This window comes from Triticum aestivum, chromosome 7D, assembly GCF_018294505.1.
Source record: "Triticum aestivum cultivar Chinese Spring chromosome 7D, IWGSC CS RefSeq v2.1, whole genome shotgun sequence".
NCBI lineage: Eukaryota > Viridiplantae > Streptophyta > Magnoliopsida > Poales > Poaceae > Triticum > Triticum aestivum.
Genome location: NC_057814.1, coordinates 614,148,626 through 614,169,771, shown reverse-complemented (window position 1 = coordinate 614,169,771; position 21,146 = coordinate 614,148,626). Strand labels below are relative to the sequence as shown.

At 46.3% G+C, this 21,146-nt stretch overlaps 2 protein-coding genes and 1 long non-coding RNA gene across 4 annotated transcripts; 2 read left to right on the top strand and 1 right to left on the bottom strand.

The window, feature by feature from the left end:
- The first annotated feature begins 1,200 nt into the window (after positions 1-1,200).
- LOC100136960 (pyrophosphate-energized vacuolar membrane proton pump) lies at positions 1,201-6,147 on the top strand. The gene is made up of 8 exons (XM_044583774.1): positions 1,201-1,748; positions 3,114-3,688; positions 3,784-4,163; positions 4,254-4,340; positions 4,425-4,755; positions 4,939-5,349; positions 5,463-5,522; positions 5,609-6,147. The coding sequence occupies exons 1-8, from the start codon at positions 1,472-1,474 to the stop codon at positions 5,813-5,815; spliced, it is 2,328 nt and encodes a 775-aa protein (XP_044439709.1). The 5' UTR covers positions 1,201-1,471; the 3' UTR covers positions 5,816-6,147.
- A 2,022-nt stretch (positions 6,148-8,169) lies between these two features.
- On the top strand, positions 8,170-14,756 carry LOC123164148 (protein S-acyltransferase 24). Of its 2 annotated transcripts, XM_044581570.1 has the most exons (14): positions 8,170-8,698; positions 9,405-9,545; positions 9,848-9,960; positions 10,136-10,215; positions 10,315-10,478; positions 11,230-11,368; positions 11,447-11,546; positions 11,948-12,005; positions 12,138-12,215; positions 12,315-12,413; positions 12,688-12,766; positions 12,851-12,999; positions 13,710-13,956; positions 14,031-14,756. In XM_044581570.1, the coding sequence occupies exons 1-14, from the start codon at positions 8,420-8,422 to the stop codon at positions 14,054-14,056; spliced, it is 1,752 nt and encodes a 583-aa protein (XP_044437505.1). In that variant the 5' UTR covers positions 8,170-8,419; the 3' UTR covers positions 14,057-14,756. The 2 variants fall into 2 exon arrangements, with proteins under 2 accessions (XP_044437505.1, XP_044437504.1); XM_044581569.1 differs by having other exon boundaries at positions 8,171-8,698; positions 13,710-14,756.
- Positions 14,757-15,743: 987 nt separating this feature from the next.
- LOC123164149 (uncharacterized) lies at positions 15,744-18,561 on the bottom strand. The gene is made up of 2 exons (XR_006482187.1): positions 18,373-18,561; positions 15,744-18,126 (listed from the first exon to the last, which is right to left on the bottom strand). It is a non-coding gene; the product is annotated as an uncharacterized lncRNA (long non-coding RNA).
- Between the last annotated feature and the right edge of the window lie 2,585 nt (positions 18,562-21,146).

The following is a 21,146-nucleotide window of genomic DNA, read 5'->3' as shown; positions in this document are numbered from 1 at the left end:
CGATACTAAGCACCCGACCAATCTCGTGGTTTTTAACTGCTAACAACATCGGATCAACTAAAATGTGTTGGTGTTTGCTCTTAGTTCCTTCCACAAAAGTCGGAATATCTTCTCTTGTACGTCATGCCAACAACTCTCAACAACTATCCTAAAGGTCACGACAAAGAAAATTCCAATGTCACTACGGTCTTGTGGCTCGCATTCATTATTGATTCCACAACCGTCAAGTATAGCATGCACACACCAGCTACCTCATCCCACTCTCGGGAGCCGTGAGGGATGGAGACTGACGCGGTCACCGCATCTTCCCGTTGCCAACAATGCGCCGTCCACCATGAAAAAAATCCATCTCATTGTGAGACACTCGAGGCGTTAAGCCAAGACTTTTGACCCTTTAGTGAAGGGCGCATAATCACTGGTAAGAACCAGACCAGTATCATGGTTTTTAACCGCTAACAACACCCCATCCACTAATATGGCTGTGTTTGCTCTTGGTTTCTTCCACGAAAGTCAAAACATCTTCTATGTGCATCATGCCAACAACCGTCAACAACTATCCTAAGTGTCACGACAAAGAAAAGCCCGACGTTACTACGGTCTCGCAGCTGGCATTCATTATTGCTTCCAGAACCGCCAAGTATAACACATACACCCCATCCGCCGCTCTCCCACTCTTGGGAGTCGTGAGGTCCGAAGACCGACGAAGTCCACGCATCTTCTACGTGCATCGTGCCAACAACTGTCAACAACTATCCGACGTTACCACGGCCTCACAACTGGCATTCATTATCGCCTTCCCAACCGCCAAGTATAGCGCATACACGCCATCCGCCGCCCACCCACCCTCGGGAGTCGCGAGGTCCGAAGGCCGACAAAGTCACCCCACCTTCCCCTTGCCAGCAACGCGCCGTCCGCCAAGCAAGAAAATTCCAGCTCATTGCGAGGCGCTCGAGATGCCAATCCAAGACTTTGACCCTTTGGTGAACTTGCAGCGCACAACCACCGCCCTTAATCTTCGGAGCAACAACTTGATTTTCGACCGCTAACGGTACCGCAAAACCGCACAATATCCATGTTGTTATTTTTTTTTTTACTGCCACATTATCCAGAACAATGCTCACACTCCCTCCTGACCAGGAGAGGATAGACTCGGAGGTGATCTCTTCTCACCCTCTTGACCAGGGAGGAAGGTGAAACCGAACAGAAGGATAGCCCAAAGACCCCGCAAATCACGGAACTGCCACTCCGGCCTCCACGTCACCGCCTACACTCCAACTCCATCCTCTTCCTCTCCCCAGTCCCGGCCTCCCTCTCCTCTCCTCTCCTCTCCTCCCCGGCTATAAAAACCGCCGCTCCCCTCGCCTGCGCTCCTCTCCGCTCTCCCTCGCTCTCGTACTACCTAATCCTCCGCTGAAGGTGGGTGAGCGGAACGGAAAAGAACCGGTCTTGGGCGCGTCCGGCGTAGGCGGAGATGGTGGCGGCGGCGATCCTGCCGGAGCTGGCCACGCAGCTGGTGGTGCCGGTGGCGGCGGCGGTCGGCATCGCGTTCGCGGTGCTGCAGTGGGTGCTGGTGTCCAAGGTCAAGGTCGCCCCCGAGCCGCGCGGCGAGGGCGGGTCGGCGGCCGGAGGAGGAGCCGGCGCGGGGGCCAAGGACGGCGCCAGCGAGTACCTCATCGAGGAGGAGGAGGGCCTCAACGACCACAACGTCGTCCTCAAGTGCGCCGAGATCCAGACCGCCATCTCCGAAGGTGAGCCATGCCCACACACACACAGATGGTTCGGCTCGCCGGCCGTAGCTGGTAGTAGCCGGTCGGCGGCGGGCGTGGATCGATCAGACGGTGGGTGGGTGGGTAGATCTCGGCCATTTCGGCGCGGGCTCTGGCCTTCCGAGCGCGCAGGAACCGGGCGCTAGGAGTAGTTTCCCTGCCGGTTTGACTGCTTTCTGTTCGCTTGCGGCGTGAAACCTGTCAGAAACTTTTACTGTTTGAATCCGCCGCGGCGCGTAGCAGTAATTTCATATTTTGATGTGTCGTGCAGCAGTAATTTCATATTTCGATGTGTTGTGCAGCGGTAATTTCATATTTTGATGCATGGATTCGTAATTCTGTACTGTTTTACCGATTCTTACTGTTGTTCTGAATTTGTTCTGTGCTTGGTTATGTACTTGTACCAACTGTTAAAGTATTAGTCCTGCGCTTTAGGTGGATCTATCTACTAGTAGCAGACATTATAATATCGATGTCCCCGCTTTGCGCAGCACGCCTTATAATAACAGCTCTTGGTTAAGCGTGTGCTAATCGTGGTTAAATTAATTAACCATCCGTCGCCCCCGACAAGATTTTTCTCGCTGGAGATATTTCTTGTGGGAACGGGGATGCATGATCTGTGGGGATCGTTGACAGTAAAAAATTTCTTGGCTGCGAAGTGAGGCCCCCATGACCACAAAGCCCAGCAGCGACCACCACGCTGGCCTGCAGGGATAGATAGGGTAAGCTGACTGCATGGAGAAGAGGACAAGTTATTGCAACCGTGGTCCTCCCAGCTGCCATCTGAAGACACGGGGACAAATTTTTTGTGTACCTGCATTGTTGCAGCTGGCTGTAATTAGCTCCCGCACATGCATATTCATGCTTATGCTTATTAACTTGAAAGGAATCCTAGGAGTCGCACATGGATGGGCCGGATGTTTGTGTCCTGTCGATCAGTGTTTCATGCAAGGCAGTTGGGGAGGAATGAATGTTAGGTGTTGCTGAATTTAGTGCTCTGATTTTGCACAAGGCTCCTGGGTTGTTGTTAGCAGGTTTATGTTCTTATAATGATATAGTATAAGTTTGTTTTAAGATCTTGCCAGGGTTAAATACAAATGAGGGATTGTCAGGGTTAAATATAATCTAACAATATGTGTCGGCTCAGTGTTTTTTTTTTGGATAAAAGGCCAGCATTCTTGGAGCTGATGAGCTGATGTGCGCCACAGTACATTGTCATTAATCCCACCTTTGGCATTTTGTATTTGCCTCGATGTTTTATTATTGATAAACTCCCTCTTCAAAATGTGTGTCTACCTTTGTTGTGTACGCATTTGTGGTCTGAACACTCTTGCTCTCTGTAAACAGGGGCAACCTCCTTCCTTTTCACTGAGTACAAGTATGCTGGAGGGTTCATGACCGTTTTCGCGGTCCTGATCTTCGTCTTCCTTGGCTCGATTGAGGGGTTCAGCACCAAGAGTCAGCCCTGCCATTACAGCGTGGGCAAGACATGCAAGCCTGCTCTTGCTAACGCCGCGTTCAGCACAATTGCCTTTGTGCTGGGTGCGGTCACCTCTCTGGTGTCTGGTTTCCTTGGAATGAAGATCGCGACTTACGCGAATGCCAGGACAACTCTTGAGGCAAGGAAGGGTGTTGGGAAGGCGTTTACCGTTGCTTTCCGCTCCGGTGCTGTGATGGGCTTCCTTCTTGCTGCAAGTGGCCTTTTTGTTCTTTACGTTGCAATCAACTTGTTTGGGCTTTATTATGGTGATGACTGGGAGGGCCTTTTCGAGGCTATCACCGGTTATGGTCTGGGCGGTTCTTCCATGGCACTTTTCGGCCGTGTAGGCGGTGGGATTTACACCAAAGCTGCTGATGTTGGCGCTGATCTTGTTGGGAAAGTAGAAAGGAACATCCCTGAAGATGACCCGAGGAACCCGGCCGTAAGTGTCCATCCTCTGTTGTCGAACAGAGTATTGAAATTTTCATAGGTATTTTTTATCTACATGTGAGAATGACCATTCCTTCCTTCATGCAGGTCATTGCAGACAATGTTGGTGACAATGTTGGAGATATTGCTGGAATGGGTTCAGATCTCTTTGGTTCCTACGCCGAGTCATCTTGTGCTGCTCTTGTTGTTGCCTCAATCTCTTCCTTCGGAATCAACCGTGAATTCACTCCCATGATGTACCCACTCCTAATTAGCTCAGTGGGCATAATAGCCTGTTTGATAACAACTCTTTTTGCAACCGATTTCTTTGAGGTGAAGGAGGTAGATCAAATAGAGCCTGCCCTTAAAAAACAGCTTATAATCTCCACTGCTGTGATGACCGTTGGCATTGCACTAGTCAGCTGGTTAGGCCTCCCATATACCTTCACAATATTCAACTTTGGTGCCCAGAAGACGGTGCATAGCTGGTATTGCCATCTTTTCAGTTCGAATTTATATAATTTTGTTCAGACCTTGCTCATTAAATTCATGATCTCACTTCACCTTAAATTTTACAGGCAACTATTTCTATGTGTGGCGGTTGGTCTCTGGGCTGGCCTAGTCATTGGATTTATCACAGAGTACTACACAAGCAATGCATACAGGTACTTGCAATTTTGGTCATATAATTAATAATGATTGTAATCTACATCATGAGTTTCAAGTTCCTGACACTTCGACCCTTTCAGTCCTGTGCAGGATGTTGCTGATTCCTGCAGAACTGGAGCTGCAACCAATGTCATCTTTGGTCTTGCTCTGGGATACAAATCAGTTATTATCCCTATCTTCGCCATTGCCTTCAGTATTTTCCTCAGCTTCAGCCTTGCCGCGATGTATGGTGTTGCTGTGGCTGCTCTTGGAATGCTCAGCACAATTGCGACCGGTCTTGCCATTGATGCCTATGGCCCTATCAGTGACAACGCTGGAGGCATTGCTGAAATGGCTGGCATGAGCCACAGAATCCGTGAAAGAACTGATGCTCTGGATGCTGCAGGAAACACAACTGCTGCCATTGGAAAGGTATACAATCTTAACTTCTTTGCTGTCTTTAATTTGAGAGCTGAATGACCTTATATCACATTCAAGGAAGTGCATTCCACTGTAACTTTAATACTCTATAGAATATTTCTTCAGTCATAATTTCTTTCCACAAATTTCATTTCAAACTACTAAATTCTGTTTACCATGATTTTTCACTTGTAGGGTTTTGCAATTGGCTCGGCTGCCTTGGTGTCCCTTGCTCTCTTCGGTGCCTTTGTGAGCCGCGCCGGGATCACAACTGTTGATGTTCTGACACCAAACGTTTTCATTGGACTCCTTGTTGGCGCTATGCTCCCGTACTGGTTCTCTGCGATGACCATGAAGAGTGTTGGAAGTGCGGCTCTCAAGATGGTGGAGGAAGTGCGGAGGCAGTTCAACACCATCCCTGGGCTCATGGAGGGCACCGCCAAGCCCGACTATGCGACATGTGTGAAGATCTCCACTGATGCGTCCATCAAGGAGATGATCCCCCCGGGTGCTCTTGTTATGCTGACACCTCTTATTGTCGGGACCTTCTTCGGTGTTGAGACCCTCTCTGGTGTCCTTGCCGGTGCTCTGGTTTCTGGTGTTCAGGTTGGTGGAACATTCTGTTTTGTGGGGATATACTTAGCATTCTGTTCTCGTACTCTGTTGCTGCATTCATAGCTATGTGATGTTCCACTCAAAACTCTGTTGTTTTTATTCAGATTGCCATTTCAGCATCGAACACCGGTGGTGCCTGGGACAACGCAAAGAAGTACATTGAGGTAAAGATCCTTTGACCCATCAGTCAGGATGTTTTCTTCTCCTCACTTTTGCCAAAAAGATTAACTGTGTGTTTCCTTGGTTTTAGGCCGGCGCGTCTGAGCATGCAAAGAGCCTGGGCCCGAAAGGCTCAGACTGCCACAAGGCTGCTGTGATCGGTGACACCATCGGGGACCCTCTCAAGGACACCTCGGGCCCCTCACTCAACATCCTTATCAAGCTCATGGCGGTCGAGTCCCTCGTGTTTGCCCCCTTCTTCGCCACCTATGGAGGCATCCTCTTCAAGTATCTTTAGAGCATGAAGATCGACTATCTAGTTTTGCCGGTGGGGAGCGTGCTACTTCATCTACATGTTATGGAGCTCCTTCAGATGATGGCCCTCTTGTGTTTTACATTTCGTTGTTGCTGGTCTTGCGCAATCATGTTGGAACTTGTCTAGTTTTCATTCTGGTAGCTGTAGTAGTGGTAGCAGAGGGTAGCGAAATGAACGGCCATTCGACAGGTTTGGACTAGAGTGTCTTGGGAGTTATATTTTGCTTGTAGATGATGATGACGACGACGATGAATCTTGTATGCACATTGCAGATTTCATGTCTTGAATTTCCAATGGGAGCTACTCATTCTGTAGGTGATCGGATGGATGCAATGCCTTTGTGAGGATTATGTTTTTGCGTTGAATTTCTTTCTCGAGAGAATGTTTTTGTGTTGAATTTCTCCCTTTGAAGAAAGCATGAAAGTAGACGGTTAAGAAACGAAAATTTAATTCCGTGCCGAGCTCATCTTCACCCCCATGAACAGTAAATTTAGAATAATAGCTAAAAAATAAAAAAAACTGAAATTTTTACAAATCAATGTTTAGAGAATCTTCTAGGAATTTCAAGGTGTTTGGACATTTGAGAAGCTGGCGACAAAAAAAACACAAAATCCGGTCTACACAGTGCAGTTTTTGAAAGTTTGTTTGAGAAACCAAATTTGTTATTTTTTGCCACGAGCTCTTCAAATGTTCAAACACCTTGAAATTTTGCACCCGCCTAGAAGGTTCTCTCAACTTCCATGTGTAAAGATTTCTGATTTTTTCCTATTTTCTCTGATTTTACTGTTCATCAACTGGTGCAGTTGAGCATGGGTGCGTAAACGCCGCGTCCCTTCAGAAATGTTACTTGTGCAGTTGGGAATGTTACAATGTCTTGCGTCAGGGTCACTGGTGACTGGAGTATAACAAAAGGACAGGCATCAGAATATATCTTGTTATTAAGGGTCCTTTTGGTCTTAACTGGATCGTAATGGCATCAACTACTCCCTCCGTCCCATAATATAAAAGCGTTTTGGTTTTAACACTAGCGTTAAAAACGGTCTTATATTATGGAACAGAGGGAGTAGTTAGTTCTTTTTTTTTTGAATGAACACCAAGTAAGTATGAAAGCAACGTCTTAAATCTTGAATTAACATAATTAGTGTATTGGTCTTGTCATAACACTGCACAAGCAAGACAATCAAGAAAAAAAGGTGGGGTGCCTATCAAACAAGAAAAATGAGGCGCGGATTCAACATTGAAAACTATACAGCCAACAACTGGCAGCAATGATTAGGGGTTGAGTGTAATTTTTATGGGGGTGTTTTGTTTAGGGACTTTTTAGTCCCAGAGACTAGAAAAAGTCCCTAAAAAGTCCCTAGGAACCAAACGGGAGGGACTTTTTCTACAGGGATTAAAAAAAGACTCTATTAGAGAGTCTTTTTTGATTAGTCCCTGGGACTAGAAAAAGTCCTAGGACTTCTGAACCAAACACCCCCTATGTACTTTTGAGCAGGAGCACTGCTCTAGGAAATTAGAGATGATACCCGCCCGTTGCAGCAGGAATTGGATGCAGTAATTTCTATGAGATTTGACGATATGAAACTTCAATACTTTAATATATTTGTAGAAAAAATATATTTAATACAACATGCACGATGCATGTTAAGGTGGGTTTTTTCTGATGCATAGTTGACTGCAGAGAATTAAATTTTATGGGACATGCATGATGACATAATGAGTTGGCATAGTTGCATGTCAAGGTGATTGAGTTAGTGGGGATAAAATATTTAGGTACACTCTTCATTCCATAATATAGTGCGTCCGCGCTTTTCGAGATTCAACTTTGACCATAAATTAAACTAGTAATACATAAATTATTTTACTGAAAAATTATACCTTTGAAAACTTCTTTCAAATACGAATTCAAAGTATCTGTCATGCTCCTGCCGCAGTCGCCCATGTTGGTTAAATTTATGACAAAGGGATAGGGGGTGGGTTGGCCGCAACCGTTCACGTAGATCATCTTTGGGTATTCACCATCTAAACTCGGATGATCTTTTTTTTTTAATTTTTTTTTACATACATGGTTCGAGAGGTATAAGAAAATAAAAAACTCAGACAACAAAGCCGACGCGACCCAACCCACTTCGACGACGCCTTTTTTGTGTCCACCCGTGTTTGAATTTAGCTCCAACAATCATTATCCGACGTTGTAAGTTGATTTAAAACCAGACATGCACTATAGCATTTTTGAAGCTGCAAGTTGATTTGAGTGAATTCATCGATTTTCAAATTGATCGAAGTTAGTAGCCCGATTAGAAAATATGGAAAAAACAGAGGCCCCGGCACGCAAAAAAAATCCCCACATTCGTCCCCCTTCTCCGGTCCGGGTCTCCCCCCTCCCCCGCTCCCTCTCGCGTTCTCCGCCTCCGGCCCACCACCAGAGCGGAGACCAGCCCGCCCGCGTCGCCGGAGGCCGTCGCCTCGCCGCCAACGCCCAGTCAAACGCACGCACGCTCTCCCCAACCACCGCAGCAACCCGAGCCGAGCTCCCCTCGCCCACCGGCCCCGCAATTCCCCAAAACCCCCGCCCCGATCCCTCCCATGGCGTCGGAGATCGAGGTGCTCGAGGACACCACCGCCGCTGCGGCGTCCACCGCGGCGGTGGCGCCCGCGGAGGCGCCGTCGGTGGCGGAGGCGGCGGCGGAGGAGGCGCTCAAGGACGACGTGTACACGGCGGCGGCGTACGGCGATCTGGAGAAGCTGCAGCGGCTGGTGGAGGCGGAGGGCCGCCCCGTCGGCGGCACCGACGCCTCCGGCTACTACGCGCTCCAGTGGGCCGTCCTCAACAACCGCGTCGCCGCCGCGCAGTACATCCTCGAGGTTCCGGCCCCGCCCCGCTCCGCCCCCCTCTCAGCTTTACCTGTGCGCGCCTGCTCCGCGAGCTGAGCTTTGTGTGCCACACAACTGCGGGCGGCTTAGTGTCGATGTCCGGAACAATTTACGCCGCTGCGAGCTTGAAACAATGGATGCTTATCGTTACCGTGATCGGAAATTGACAAGCATTGGGTATGGGCCTTTGGAGGATTGTATGAAGCATGTATGAACTTGGAGTGTAGCCATGGGAGCTTTCTCAGCTGCTCATTTGGTGTGTTAACTACACTCTGTTGAGGGGATAATTAAATGCCCTAGTGCTGTGGCTGGGTAGGTTTCGACAGCCATGCTTACAGTGAGGCTACGCATTACCAGGCCCTGAATTTTCTCGAGGCCGTATATTTGAGTTGGTTAACTGTATGGATTTGTGGCTCGTGGATTCGTTGAGGACATCAGCTTGTTGATCGTCGCATTCACCATTTGTTTCCGTTTAATTCCTCCACAGTTTCGAGTATAAGCGAATGAATGTGCGGTAGGCTCGGGACTGTCTGCTCATACAGTGTAGTGTACTCCATGGCAATCAATAGTATGACTGTTATATACTTGAGTGCGTGAATGGGCTTTCTTCTGTGAATACGTTATTGTTCCAGGTAGTTGCAGTTGCCTGAATAATTTTATATATTGGCCGGGTGATGATTTTGTGGTCTTTGGACAGCATGGTGGAGATGTAAATGCTGTGGATCACACTGGGCAGACAGCACTTCACTGGAGTTCCGTACGTGGTCACATACAAGTTGCTGAACTACTTCTGAAAGAGGGAGCTAAGGTGGATGCTGCTGATTTATATGGCTATCAGGTCTGCATACTGGCTTCTTCCGCGTTTTTGGCCCTTGTTTTTCCCTTTGCGTTTGCTTTTGGGTGTCCAACGTTCATTCACAACTGATAGACAACTAATCGTTGGATATTTGCCTGCCAAATGGATCAACTATTCTCATATTGTTTGTCTGCAAGTTACACAATAAGAGATTTGTAATAGACAAACAAAACTTTGGCTATAAGATTTCTTCTACATGAAAAGAAAGGCAAGAATCAACGGCATTCACATGTGGCATTGAATTAGTTACAACTCTTTAAATCAATATATACTGTTGTTTGCAGGCCACACATGTTGCAGCGCAGTATGGTCAGACAGCATTTATTTATCACATTGTTGCAAAATGGAATGCCGATCCGGATGTCCCTGACAACGATGGAAGAAGCCCATTGCACTGGTTCGTACCTTATGCTCTTGAGTCTTGAGTAACTCACTAGCGTACCAATTATTTCTGCTGGTACATTATGTAACATATGCCTGGACAGAACTTTAGCACTTGCCTGAACAGAACTTTAGCACCCGCTTTTACATTACATTTCTGTTTTCTTATGTATTGCTTATTTATCTTGTAGGGCTGCTTACAAGGGGTTCGCAGATTCGATACGTCTTCTTTTGTATTTGGATGCTCATAGAGTGCGGCAGGATAAGGAAGGCATGTGCTAAATTTGTTCACTGCTCTGCCTGTAACTAGAACACAGCAGCTTAGCCATGGAGCTTGACTTTTATTTCTTTATGACAAATGCTGCCGTAGGTTGTACTCCTTTACATTGGGCTGCTATCCGGGGTAATCTAGAGGCATGCACTGTGCTAGTTCAGGCTGGGAAAAAGGATGACTTGATGGTGAAAGACAAAACTGGTTTAACTCCAGCGCAGCTTGCTGCTGATAAGAATCATCGACAAGTTGCATTTTTTCTTGTGAGTAACATGGACCTTGCCATTTCTGTTCTATAGTCTACTTGAGCTACTATTTTCCAGCACCTTGGAGGCTCAATGCACAAGCACTATCATCTAATAGAGATTCTTTCCAGTAATTATTTTGATTTGCATAAAGACAAAAACTATAAGCAATATTTATTTGCATCACTATAGATTTTGTATGCCTGCTTTCTAATTGTTTAAAATCGTTAAGGAAGGCTGAGTTTCATGATGAGGTATTGTTGGCGAATTTGTTGAATGATGCACATGCTTTCTGGACCTGGTAATTTTATGTGTAGACTTGATAAAAGTACAGTCAAATGACATGTCTAGTTGGCTATATTTACAACAAAAAGAAGATACTGGTTTGGCTGGAAAATACCAGAAACTGGTACTTGTATGTACATAGATGCAACCAAGGAGAAAAATATATTTTCTTCTTTGTGATCCTCTTACTGTCTCACAGATATTTTGCAGATTCCATTTGAACTTCGGAATTGAAATGATTTACTGTTTAGTATTTACATGTGGTTGGCTGATTGCACTCATAGATTAAGACTTCTTCACTTCAATTATTTATGATGCCTTGTAGATTAACCGTTTCAGTTATCCCTCAATGTATATTATCTGCAAAAAAGCGATCATGTTGATCTTGAGTTGAAAGGGCTTGTATTGCTGATATTTTAACTGGGGAAATCTTTTCTTGTTTCCAAGAAGAATCTGAAGACTTGATTTGCTTCATTCCTTACAGGACAATGCTAGAAGGGTACATGACAGTGGATGTAATGGGAATCCGACATTTGCAAAGCTATCAAAAGTAGGGCTTGCTCCTCTTCTTTGGTGTATTGCTGTTGTATTGCTTGCTACATATATACATTCTGTTATAGCAGGTAAGTAGCGTTTCTAATGTCTTTTCACTCGCCCTGTTCTTCCGTACTGCGGTGCTTACTATATTTTCTTTTTACCAGGACAATATAACATGGGTATGACACCAGCATTTGGGCTATTTGCATGGTCCGGAGTTTTCGTTGCAACTGCTGGCTTGGTCATGTTCTATAAATGTAGCAGGTACTGTAGTTATGAAAAAGTTGAATCCAGCAAGCATGTTGATTCTTGGTCTTCTCCTTTCTTTGGCTGGTGAAGGGACGGTGGACTTGTTGTTTCATTGCTCTTGCGTCAGTTACCACTTTTCTTGACAATACTTTCAGACAGTGGCAGAATTCATTATGTGTCTGCTTGCATATTTGCACTCATATATGACATCCTGTTTAGCTTACTCTTGTATGTGTTACTTACATGGCAAATTATTTGAACATTATTCTCTTGCCATTGCAACGTATATATGTGTTGCAAATTTGCTCTATTAAAATATAGTGCTACTTCTCTATTACCACCCAGTTAGAGACAAGCGACCTAATTATCATTAAGCAACACCACTATGATGTAAAATATGCTTTTACTTTCTGCAGGAAAGACCCTGGCTACATCAGTGCGAATACAAGAGACTCACATAATCAAAGGGATGATGTAAGTTTGAAATATTAGCTGAGTTAATTTGGTTCGCTGCAAGCATCTTTATGATCATTTGCTATTCTAGATGCGTTACCAAATTTAAGGTTTAAGCATATTCCAAAATGTTGCAATCCCATTTTGCTTTAGGAACCCTTGTTGAAGATGGAGTTAGACAATCCTGCACTTCTGACTGGTAACTGGTCACAGCTTTGTATAACCTGCAAAGTAAGTAGTACATCACCACATTATACAGTGATGAATTAGTTGTCTCTTTCCTAGAATTAAATTCTCAGGCCTCTGATTTCTGAACGTGCCGTTCTACAGATTGTCAGACCTGTTCGTTCGAAACACTGTTCTACATGTGATCGCTGTGTTGAGCAGTTTGACCATCACTGCCCCTGGGTATCTAATTGCGTCGGCAAGGTAGGCTTTTCAGTCATGTTATATGTGCCTACATGTGATCAAATGTAGCTATCAACTTATCACCTCTTCTGAAGATGTATTGGACAGTTTATGTTGCTTGATGAATATCATGTAGACAGAAGGTTATGATACCACCTTACTTTTAAGAAAGTAACACTATGAAGAGCCTGTGCTTATCACTTGCTGATTCTTTCTTTACTTTTTGTTTGAATTTTGTTATTCTCTTCATATCTGCTTGTTCTTCAGTCTAATCTATAGTGGAATGTAACTGCAGAAGAACAAATGGGAATTCTTCATGTTCATCACTCTAGAAGTAATTGCAATGATCATTACTGGTTCTGCTGCCATCATAAGTATAGTCTTAAGTCTTCCGTGGCTTTTCCTTGCAACATGGACTGGAAATGTTCTGTATGATTCATTACTGTTTTTGTTGGCAGGGACTGTAAGTGACCCAGCTTCTCCAGCATCCTTTGGCGATTGGCTTGGCTATTCTGTTGTTTACCATACTGGAGCTGTTTCTTTTTTCATGATGGACCTTTTCATTTTCTTTGGTGTTGCATGTCTAACTGGAGTTCAAGCATACCAGGTATTTAAAGTTTTAATGTTATAAATCTTGATGCTTTTACGTAAAAAAACCAAGTTATCTGTTATTTGATTCTAAAATCATGAAGCCACCAATATGCTTGTGCCTTGTAGCACAATCTTCAACATTTTTTGGTTGCTAACTAAACTAGGCATGAACTTGTATAAAACATGCTAAACATAACATTATTTGTGCCTTGCTGGATCTTTTTTTACGGAAAGTATGCTACTGCGGTAACGCCTTTACTAGAGTTTTCCCAGATATTTGTGCCTTGCTGGATCATTTTTCTATGGAAATTGCTGGATATGCCAGATTGGCATGTCGTTGTCAGCTCATTCATGAGTATATGACCTATCAAGTATGAACACAACATTATTGGTCAGGCAATATAGTTAGACATTTGTCAATAAAACTGTATCATGTTTGGAATTCAATAGCAAAGTCAAGAATGCAATTACTGAACAGAGCTAAAACCAAGGCTAGATGCGAAAGATCATTGTCTTTTTTTTCTTTGAATTGTTTGGATTGCTTACCACATGTGCCACGTGGTGCGAAACATCATTGTCTGCTTATTTGATTTATGAAGCTATCTGTGAGGTTTATGTGTGGGACCATGTTTTCCATCCAGTAGTTATAGCCTCCCTGGACTACAGGAGGGACATATTGATCTGTACCATGTATTCTTCTTCATGTCTTATTTCTCTCCCTTGTAGATAGCAAGGAACATCACAACCAACGAGATGGCCAATTCCATGAGATACACTTATCTAAGAGGTCCAGCTGGCAGATTCAGAAACCCGTTCGACCATGGGGTGCGCAAGAACTGCTCAGACTTCTTGGTAAACGGGTACAATGAGGACGTTGAGCGGCTCGAGCATGCATCACGCACTGACGAAGAAATAGGAATGATACAGATGACAAGTGCAGTCTCACAGAATGGCGAGGGCCATTCCCATCATGGTAATTGCGATGACCATGCCTGTGCTGATTCACATGCCAACTCAAACTCTCACACTCAAGGTGGTTCCTCTCAGTGTTGCGACCACAGCAAGAAGAATGAGAGGACACCATTCGGCCTAGGACTCGGCCTTGGACGAAACAGTGCTTCCCGGCAGTATATCCGGAATCTTCTTCCACTATGATTCGTCGCTTGGAGATTGTGAGTTGTCGCAGTAGATCGTACACGCTCACTGCTCAGGCTCCATCTTCCATTTAGCCTACTGTGGACATGTTTGTGCTAATATCGTCGAGGGCTAGCCATGGAGAATTCGGACATGCTCATATCTTTGGGCGCTAGGTGTTCATATTATACAGGAGATGGGTTGTAACAATGGGCTCACGGATATCCGCCAGTCTGCATTTCGAAAATGTTACTATGTAGAACAGGATAGCAAATTCTTTGCATATGCAGGCGCGCAGTGGCGTGACAGTCTTCAACATTCCCGTACCCATCAGGATCGGCGAGAGTACAATTGAGCTATTCGGCACCATATACACACTTGGGAAAATGTAGCTGTAATTTGTAAATGTGAGGGAAATTGTAAATTGATTAGTAGCTTCACTGTGGCTTAAGCTGCTTTCTTCTTTTCCATTTCTCATTCATTTTGCGTAGGATATTGTTATACGGGACGGCAAGAGTTTTGTGGGTGTTGCATTATGACACCAATTTGGTATTTTCTGATGCACTGGTGTTTGTACAAACTGTATTCTGGAGTGGTGGTGAAGGAAGGTAACTTGCTGTAACAAAATATTTCCACTTCTGCATTTTTCCCTTTTTCTTTTGAAGTGCTATTCATGGGCTGTACATTTGTTTTTTCCCTTTTCTTTTGTCTTATCATCCTTTGCTTGCATTCAGATATATGTTCACGCGACTATTTTCATTTTCTGGTGTACACGGAAACGTGAGTTATGTAATAGCTGCATTGCCTGCTAAAGCTAAGAGATCGTCCAACATAAAGAGCTCGCCGAACATTTGGTGCCGCAATGTAGGTTGTTTTAGATTTTATCATTGTTAGAGAAGAAAAAAAATGTCGATGTTGATAACACCAAGCCGGATTTAAAACTGTTTAAAATTCGTTTGTGAAATGTAACTCTTGCATTGTGAAATTAGTTCTGTTTGAAACAACATTTTCCAGTGAAAATGATAGTTGAAATATCGCCTTGAGGATCGCGTATTGTTAGGAAACAACCATCGGTTCCCTCCGTCTGATAAGCTAGGGAAAGGCCACCGGCTAGGGAAAAGCTGGATTTCTACCTTCCCCGAGTTTGTCCTGCCATACTGCAAAATCTGTTGCGCATGAACTAGCCAAGTTAGGTCATCTTTGTTTATCGAATGAATGTTTTGAGTGAAACTCTATTGTACCGGCCCAAGTGGCTGTTTGTGTATCGGGTGATTTACCCGAGCATCGTTAAGTTATAAAGCTTTGCTTTACCCTGAAAAAAAAACAATTGTGTTATCGCTTTCCTCGCCTCTGTACTGCCATTACTAAGCTCTACATTCTCTTGACGATAGGAACTAGCTTCATTGGGCTATTGTCCCTATTGAATTCAAGCTTCAGTGAGGCGGGCAATATATTTCACTCCCTGTCACATCTACGCTATTTTGGTCCTTAGACGTAGGATCGATGTAGGCCACAAAATTATTTTTTAATACTGCATTGGTAGGGTCTTGAATTCAAGACCTTTTGGTTCGGATATCATATTTGAATTCATGCTTCAGCCAGTTGCTTTAAAAGTCCGAACTTGTAGAGAGATGCAAACAATATATTTCAACAGTCCCATCATGTCATGTCCAACCATCCCTATTCCCCGTTGTCAGGAAGCGGATTTTTCTTTCGCCAAAAGGTGCTTCGAACTTGGAACGAGCATGAAGAGATTAGTGGGACTTCTTTCTCTGCGAACCGGTTGCCGCCATCGTTGGATCGAGAACGAGATATGCATCTCCTCCGCGACGGCAACAAGCAAGGTAATGTGGTACGGGGTAGGGGGGACTGTAAAGTGCGATAGAAATGGGGAGTACAGGTGGAGAGGTGAGACATCAAGTAGGAAGAGAAAATATATAGGAAGGAAATGAAAACTTACAGATTTGTGGGGAATGCTCTCGAGGTGGAAGATGAACGGCCAATCCTAAAGGTATTGTTTACCATTTTCAGTTGCTTGAAACTTTGGAATACAATTTTTGTGTGCAAGTTTCCTTTTTGCAAGGATACAAGAGTTTTATTTCATAATCATAGAGTTAATTTAGGAGACAGAAGTTCCTCGATACATGGTTGTCCTCTCTGTAGCCATACCACAACGCTACACTCAGTGTGACTCTCAGTCGATCTACTATCCTATTTGTTCCTTTTTATGCAAGTTACAGCAAGTAGGAGTATACATTTATCTCGATCAAATGTGCATTCATTGACCTAAAGTAAAAAAAAATCATACAATTTATCACACCATCAGTTCCTAATATATGACATTTTGACAATTTAATTTAAACTTCCGAAACATTTTACATTTAGAAACAGTGGTAGTATATAAATAGTGAGTATAATTAGATCGTAAAAGGGGAGAAAACAATAACAAAAAATTAATTTATTATTTACTGAAAATTGTAAAATACTTCCTTTGTCAGTGTAAAAAACGCTTCTATATTATATTATGGGACGGAGGGAGTAGTATATTAATATCCAACATCAATTTGTGTTGATCCAGGTGCAAATGTTCCATGTTCATTATGTTAGAGGGGTGTGGCAGATATATGGATGGCATATTTTGGTTTGTCATATTTTTCTAATCATTATATATATATAAACTATTTTCATCTAAGCTATGGTTTAGTTTATATGATTTTTCAAAGTTTAAATGATTTATTATGTACAGTATTTATTTTTAATTCGAATTATGCACAGAAAATTCTTTTGTCACCTAACATTGGGCTAGCCACTGAGGCTGACACTGGGCCAGGGCTGCCTAGTCAGCAGGCCAGCAGCATTGACTGGGTCAATCTTTAACCAGTCAAACTAGCAGGTGGGGACCACCTATTGGTGACACAGAGTTAATATATGTATTAACCTTGTTTTATTAGCATCGGGACCCACATGTAAGTGTCTGTTAGCAGCAATTAGGGTTAGCACTAATCAGTAGTTAATCCGTCTGGGCCCACTGGCAGTGACCCAGGGCCCGGTTTAAACTGACGGCGCGCGCCGGCGACGACCGAACGCAGCGGCGGCAGAGCGGGACCTCGCCGGAATTGCCCCACAGGAGATGGGAGAACGCGCGAGTGGGTGCGCTGGGGAGCTGGAGGTGCGGCGCTTCCATTGGTGCCCTCGGGGCTGTCGGGGATGCCCTGTGGCGGTGGCGACATGCCAAGTGGCGACCGGGGTTCGATGGTTGCGGGCGTCGGCGTTAATTAGGGCGCGAGTTGGAGCAAACGGAGCGGCTGGGAGGCATCAACGGTTCACCAGACCAGGAACACGTTGGTGCAGCGCTTGTTGAAGCTGAGGAGCTCGACGTACGGCCATGGCGACGGCCGGAGCTCGGGCTGGTGACCGACGCGGCTAGAGGACGTGCGCAAGGAGGAGTACAAGGGGAGGAATGGCGTGGAGCTCACAGCACACGAGGCAGGTCAGTGGGCTCGGGGATGCTTTATCGGCGATGAATCGTATCGGTGCTGATGAACGGCGGCCGTAGTCGGAGAAGACGGGCGAAATCGACGGCTCGGTGGTGCTCCAACTCAAATGAATCCGTGCGCGTAGAGAAGGACGAAGACGATGATGGCACGCATGAGAACGCAGACCAGACGAGTATTATTTGGCGACGAAACAAGTAATATAGTTGCATAGCTGTACGTGTTTTTATATATTGTTTCAGGTACGTATAATGGTTATTCTACTAGCTAGCTAGATCGACATGCTATAATCTTTTCTTAGGGAAGTAAGGTGGTTGCAGCTGCAGGGTGGTTCCCATAATTCTTGCACAAGGTGAAGTTGCAGTCATGCCTGCTGCACACGCCGTTCCAGTCGCAGACCGCACCAGTAGGGCACCCTATCTGGGCGTAGGCTACCCAGAATAAACATCCCTCGCGGTCACACGGAGAGATGGTGTTCCTGATGATCTGGCTAGTGCAGATAGTGCCCCGCGGAGCTGCAGCAATAAGAAGAAGGGAATAAACAGATCGACATCATGAATGCATCCCAGTTTAATTAACTTTTAGCATAGAAGAAGAAGAAGAAGAAGAAGAAGAAGAAGAAGAAGAAGAAGAAGAAGAAGAAGAAGAAGAAGAAGAAGAATACCACCACAGTTTTACTTATTAATCTGTAGCTGCATGCATGCATGATCCAGTTAGTTATCCAGATACTACTTATTTTGTGAATGAAACGACGTACGTACCTGGTACCGGCACTGGGAGGAGGAGGAGGAATGCGAGAGGCAGGAGGAGCAGCGTCGACAGGGTAGCCGTCCTCGTCATCTTGGCAGAAAGAATTGTGAGTGTGAGCCCGTGTGTGATCGAGAGTGAGACGCGAAGCACGACGGCTGAGAGGCGACGGCCACTGTATGTATGCGCTGTGGCCACCGGGCTATGAGCCGGCCCCTTTTATAGAGGACGGGCCGGGATGCACCCACTTTTAATTTGCTTCTGATGGATCGCCATTCATGCATGCAGTGGTCTAGTACGTACTAACCGTTGCGTTGGAAAAGCATCCTCTTTCATTGCGTCTTTATTTGCCGGTTTAGCTGTTTGGGTGCTTGAGGGGCCGGGAGACGCGGGCATGTGCACGCACGGCCGTCGTCAAGTTACGGTCTTTGTGGTACGCAGCACTTTTATTGGCATCTTACACTGCCTGGGCTTCGATCTCTGTCTGGGGCCGTCAGAATTCATAGTGCTAGCTAGCTAGTATCGTAAGTAGTATGCAGCAGCTAGCGGCGCCTTCCCGGCCGCACCATGTGCCGAGAGGCCAAGAAACGGAAACGCCTCGGTGCTTGTTTCGCTGGCGCTGATCCATCAACGTACTGCTCCACTTGCTGTTGCTACATGCTACTTCCTCCATTCCAAATTACTTGTCATGGTTTTAGTTCAAATACTTGTCGTGGTTTTAGTTCAAAAGTAATTTGGAACGGAGGGAGTAGCTGTGAACAGAATGCAAGATGTGACTGTCCGAGAGAGACCGGCCGAGTTTTCTACCGCCCACTCCGATCCTCCTCCGGCGCCGTCGCTAGCTGTCGACCAAAGCTAGGGCCACCGGACCATGCATGCACCGAGCTAGCTAGAGACGTTCGTGAAGCTTATAGTTTGCTAAATGGGGGAATTACTGTCACAAACAGTATATGAAACTTAATTATATATATAGCTAAAAGGTGGAATTAACTATAAATCTTTTCCCTTTAGGCCTTGTTCGGTTCCACAGGGTTCCAAGAGGTTTGGAGCGGATTGGCAGCCAGCAAGTCAAAATCCACATCAAACCCCTCCAATCCTCTCCAATCCCCTTGTGGTGGGGATTAACCGAACAAGGCCGGCCTTATGGGGTCTGGCTTGGAAGGCAGGAGAAGAGAACATTTTTGGCACCGAATTACCACCAGCTGAGAACGTACGCTGACATGATCTGCGAGCGACACGCATGAGTGGATCCATCTGGCAAGCGCAGTGGAGTGCACTGTGTCAGTGTTCCTTTTTTCTCTCCATATATACGATCCATCCATCGAAAGGGATCGATCGGGTTTCCACTATGAACGATAACACAACAGCTTGGGTGTTCCTTGCACGCAGCATCAGCATCGGCATTATATTGGTTGCTTGGTCTGGCCGGTCGACTGGTATCGCTCCACCACAGATTAATTCGGGTTGCAGCAGAGGTTGCTTTGCATCCGCCACTAGTACTAAGAACATCCAACTGGAAATAGACTGACGGTTCGCGTGCGTCGATCGATCGCATGCCGCTACAAGAGAAAACAAGGCAACATGCATGCACACGGAAAGCGACTGCCAAACTCCCCTCCACTCCATTGCCCGCCGCATGCAGTCGCTGTTAACCACCGATGTGCCCGGGTCGGCCTACGACTAGCCTAGAAAGCGAGGAGCGCTCGAGCTACTGCTGCTGGATCTTGAGAGGGGCTGAAGATGAGGAGGAGGCAGGCAACATGCCCTATTACCTCTGTTGTTCTTCGTACTGACATGATTAAAGATGAATAGATTGGAAGTTTCTCGCAAAAAAGACAACTCTCGAAGCCTGAGAGGGGGAGGGAGAGGAGGCACCGATCCCACCACCAACTTGCCGTACGCGAGCTGCCTGGGACTCGGATGGGAAGTGTCGAGTATATTGATTATCGGGATCAATAACTCCCGAACGTCTGATTTTTAAGGATTCCCGCCGAACGCGTTGATTATCGTCCGATTTGCTACACAGATCTTAATGCGTCCTGGTGTGCGACGTGAGATTGCCAGGGCGTTCGGCGTTTTCGCACCCCATCGCGAACGATCCCAGCTCCTTTATCCTGTCTATCCCCACTCACTTCCAACGCCGACCGCCCGCCCACCTCCCCGCGCGGGATTCTTCTCCCCCGGCGGCGTGTTCACCCCCCGCGCTCCACCGGCAGCGCCGCTCGTCCCTCTGATGTCTCCATCAGCTCCCCTCCTCTGGTCGCGGCTATCGGCGCCCAACCTCTTTCGCCGCCGTACGTGGCTCCCTCCTTCTCCACCGCTTGAGGAGGAGTGCGTCCACGACGGACGTTCGAGGAGGACAAGTGGAGCCGAGCTCGCGCGTCGTGGCTTCGATGGAGGCGACCAGCGAGGCTGGACTTCGGGGATGGGGGAGGAGGCGGAGGATGCCGCTGGGCTATGCTACGACCGATGCCCGCGGCATGTATCCCGGCGGGAGCTCGAGCGCGAGCGCGGGGAGCTCGAGGTGGTGACGGCGGTGAGGAGATGTGACGGAGGAGCTGTGGGTCCTGATGATGACCTACGGTAAGGGATGTCGCAGGTGGTGGTGATCGACGATGTGGCGGCACGAGCGTCTCCTGGCTGCGCCGTGGACGGCGGACTCTAGCGCCGTAGGCAGCGGAGGTGCGGAGCTACGTGTCCTGGCGTCCTACCCTTCGGCGGCGCCATCCCCGTGGGCGGCGCAGGCGCGGAACTCGGCCTCCGGTAAGTCCTGTTTTCTTCTGAATTT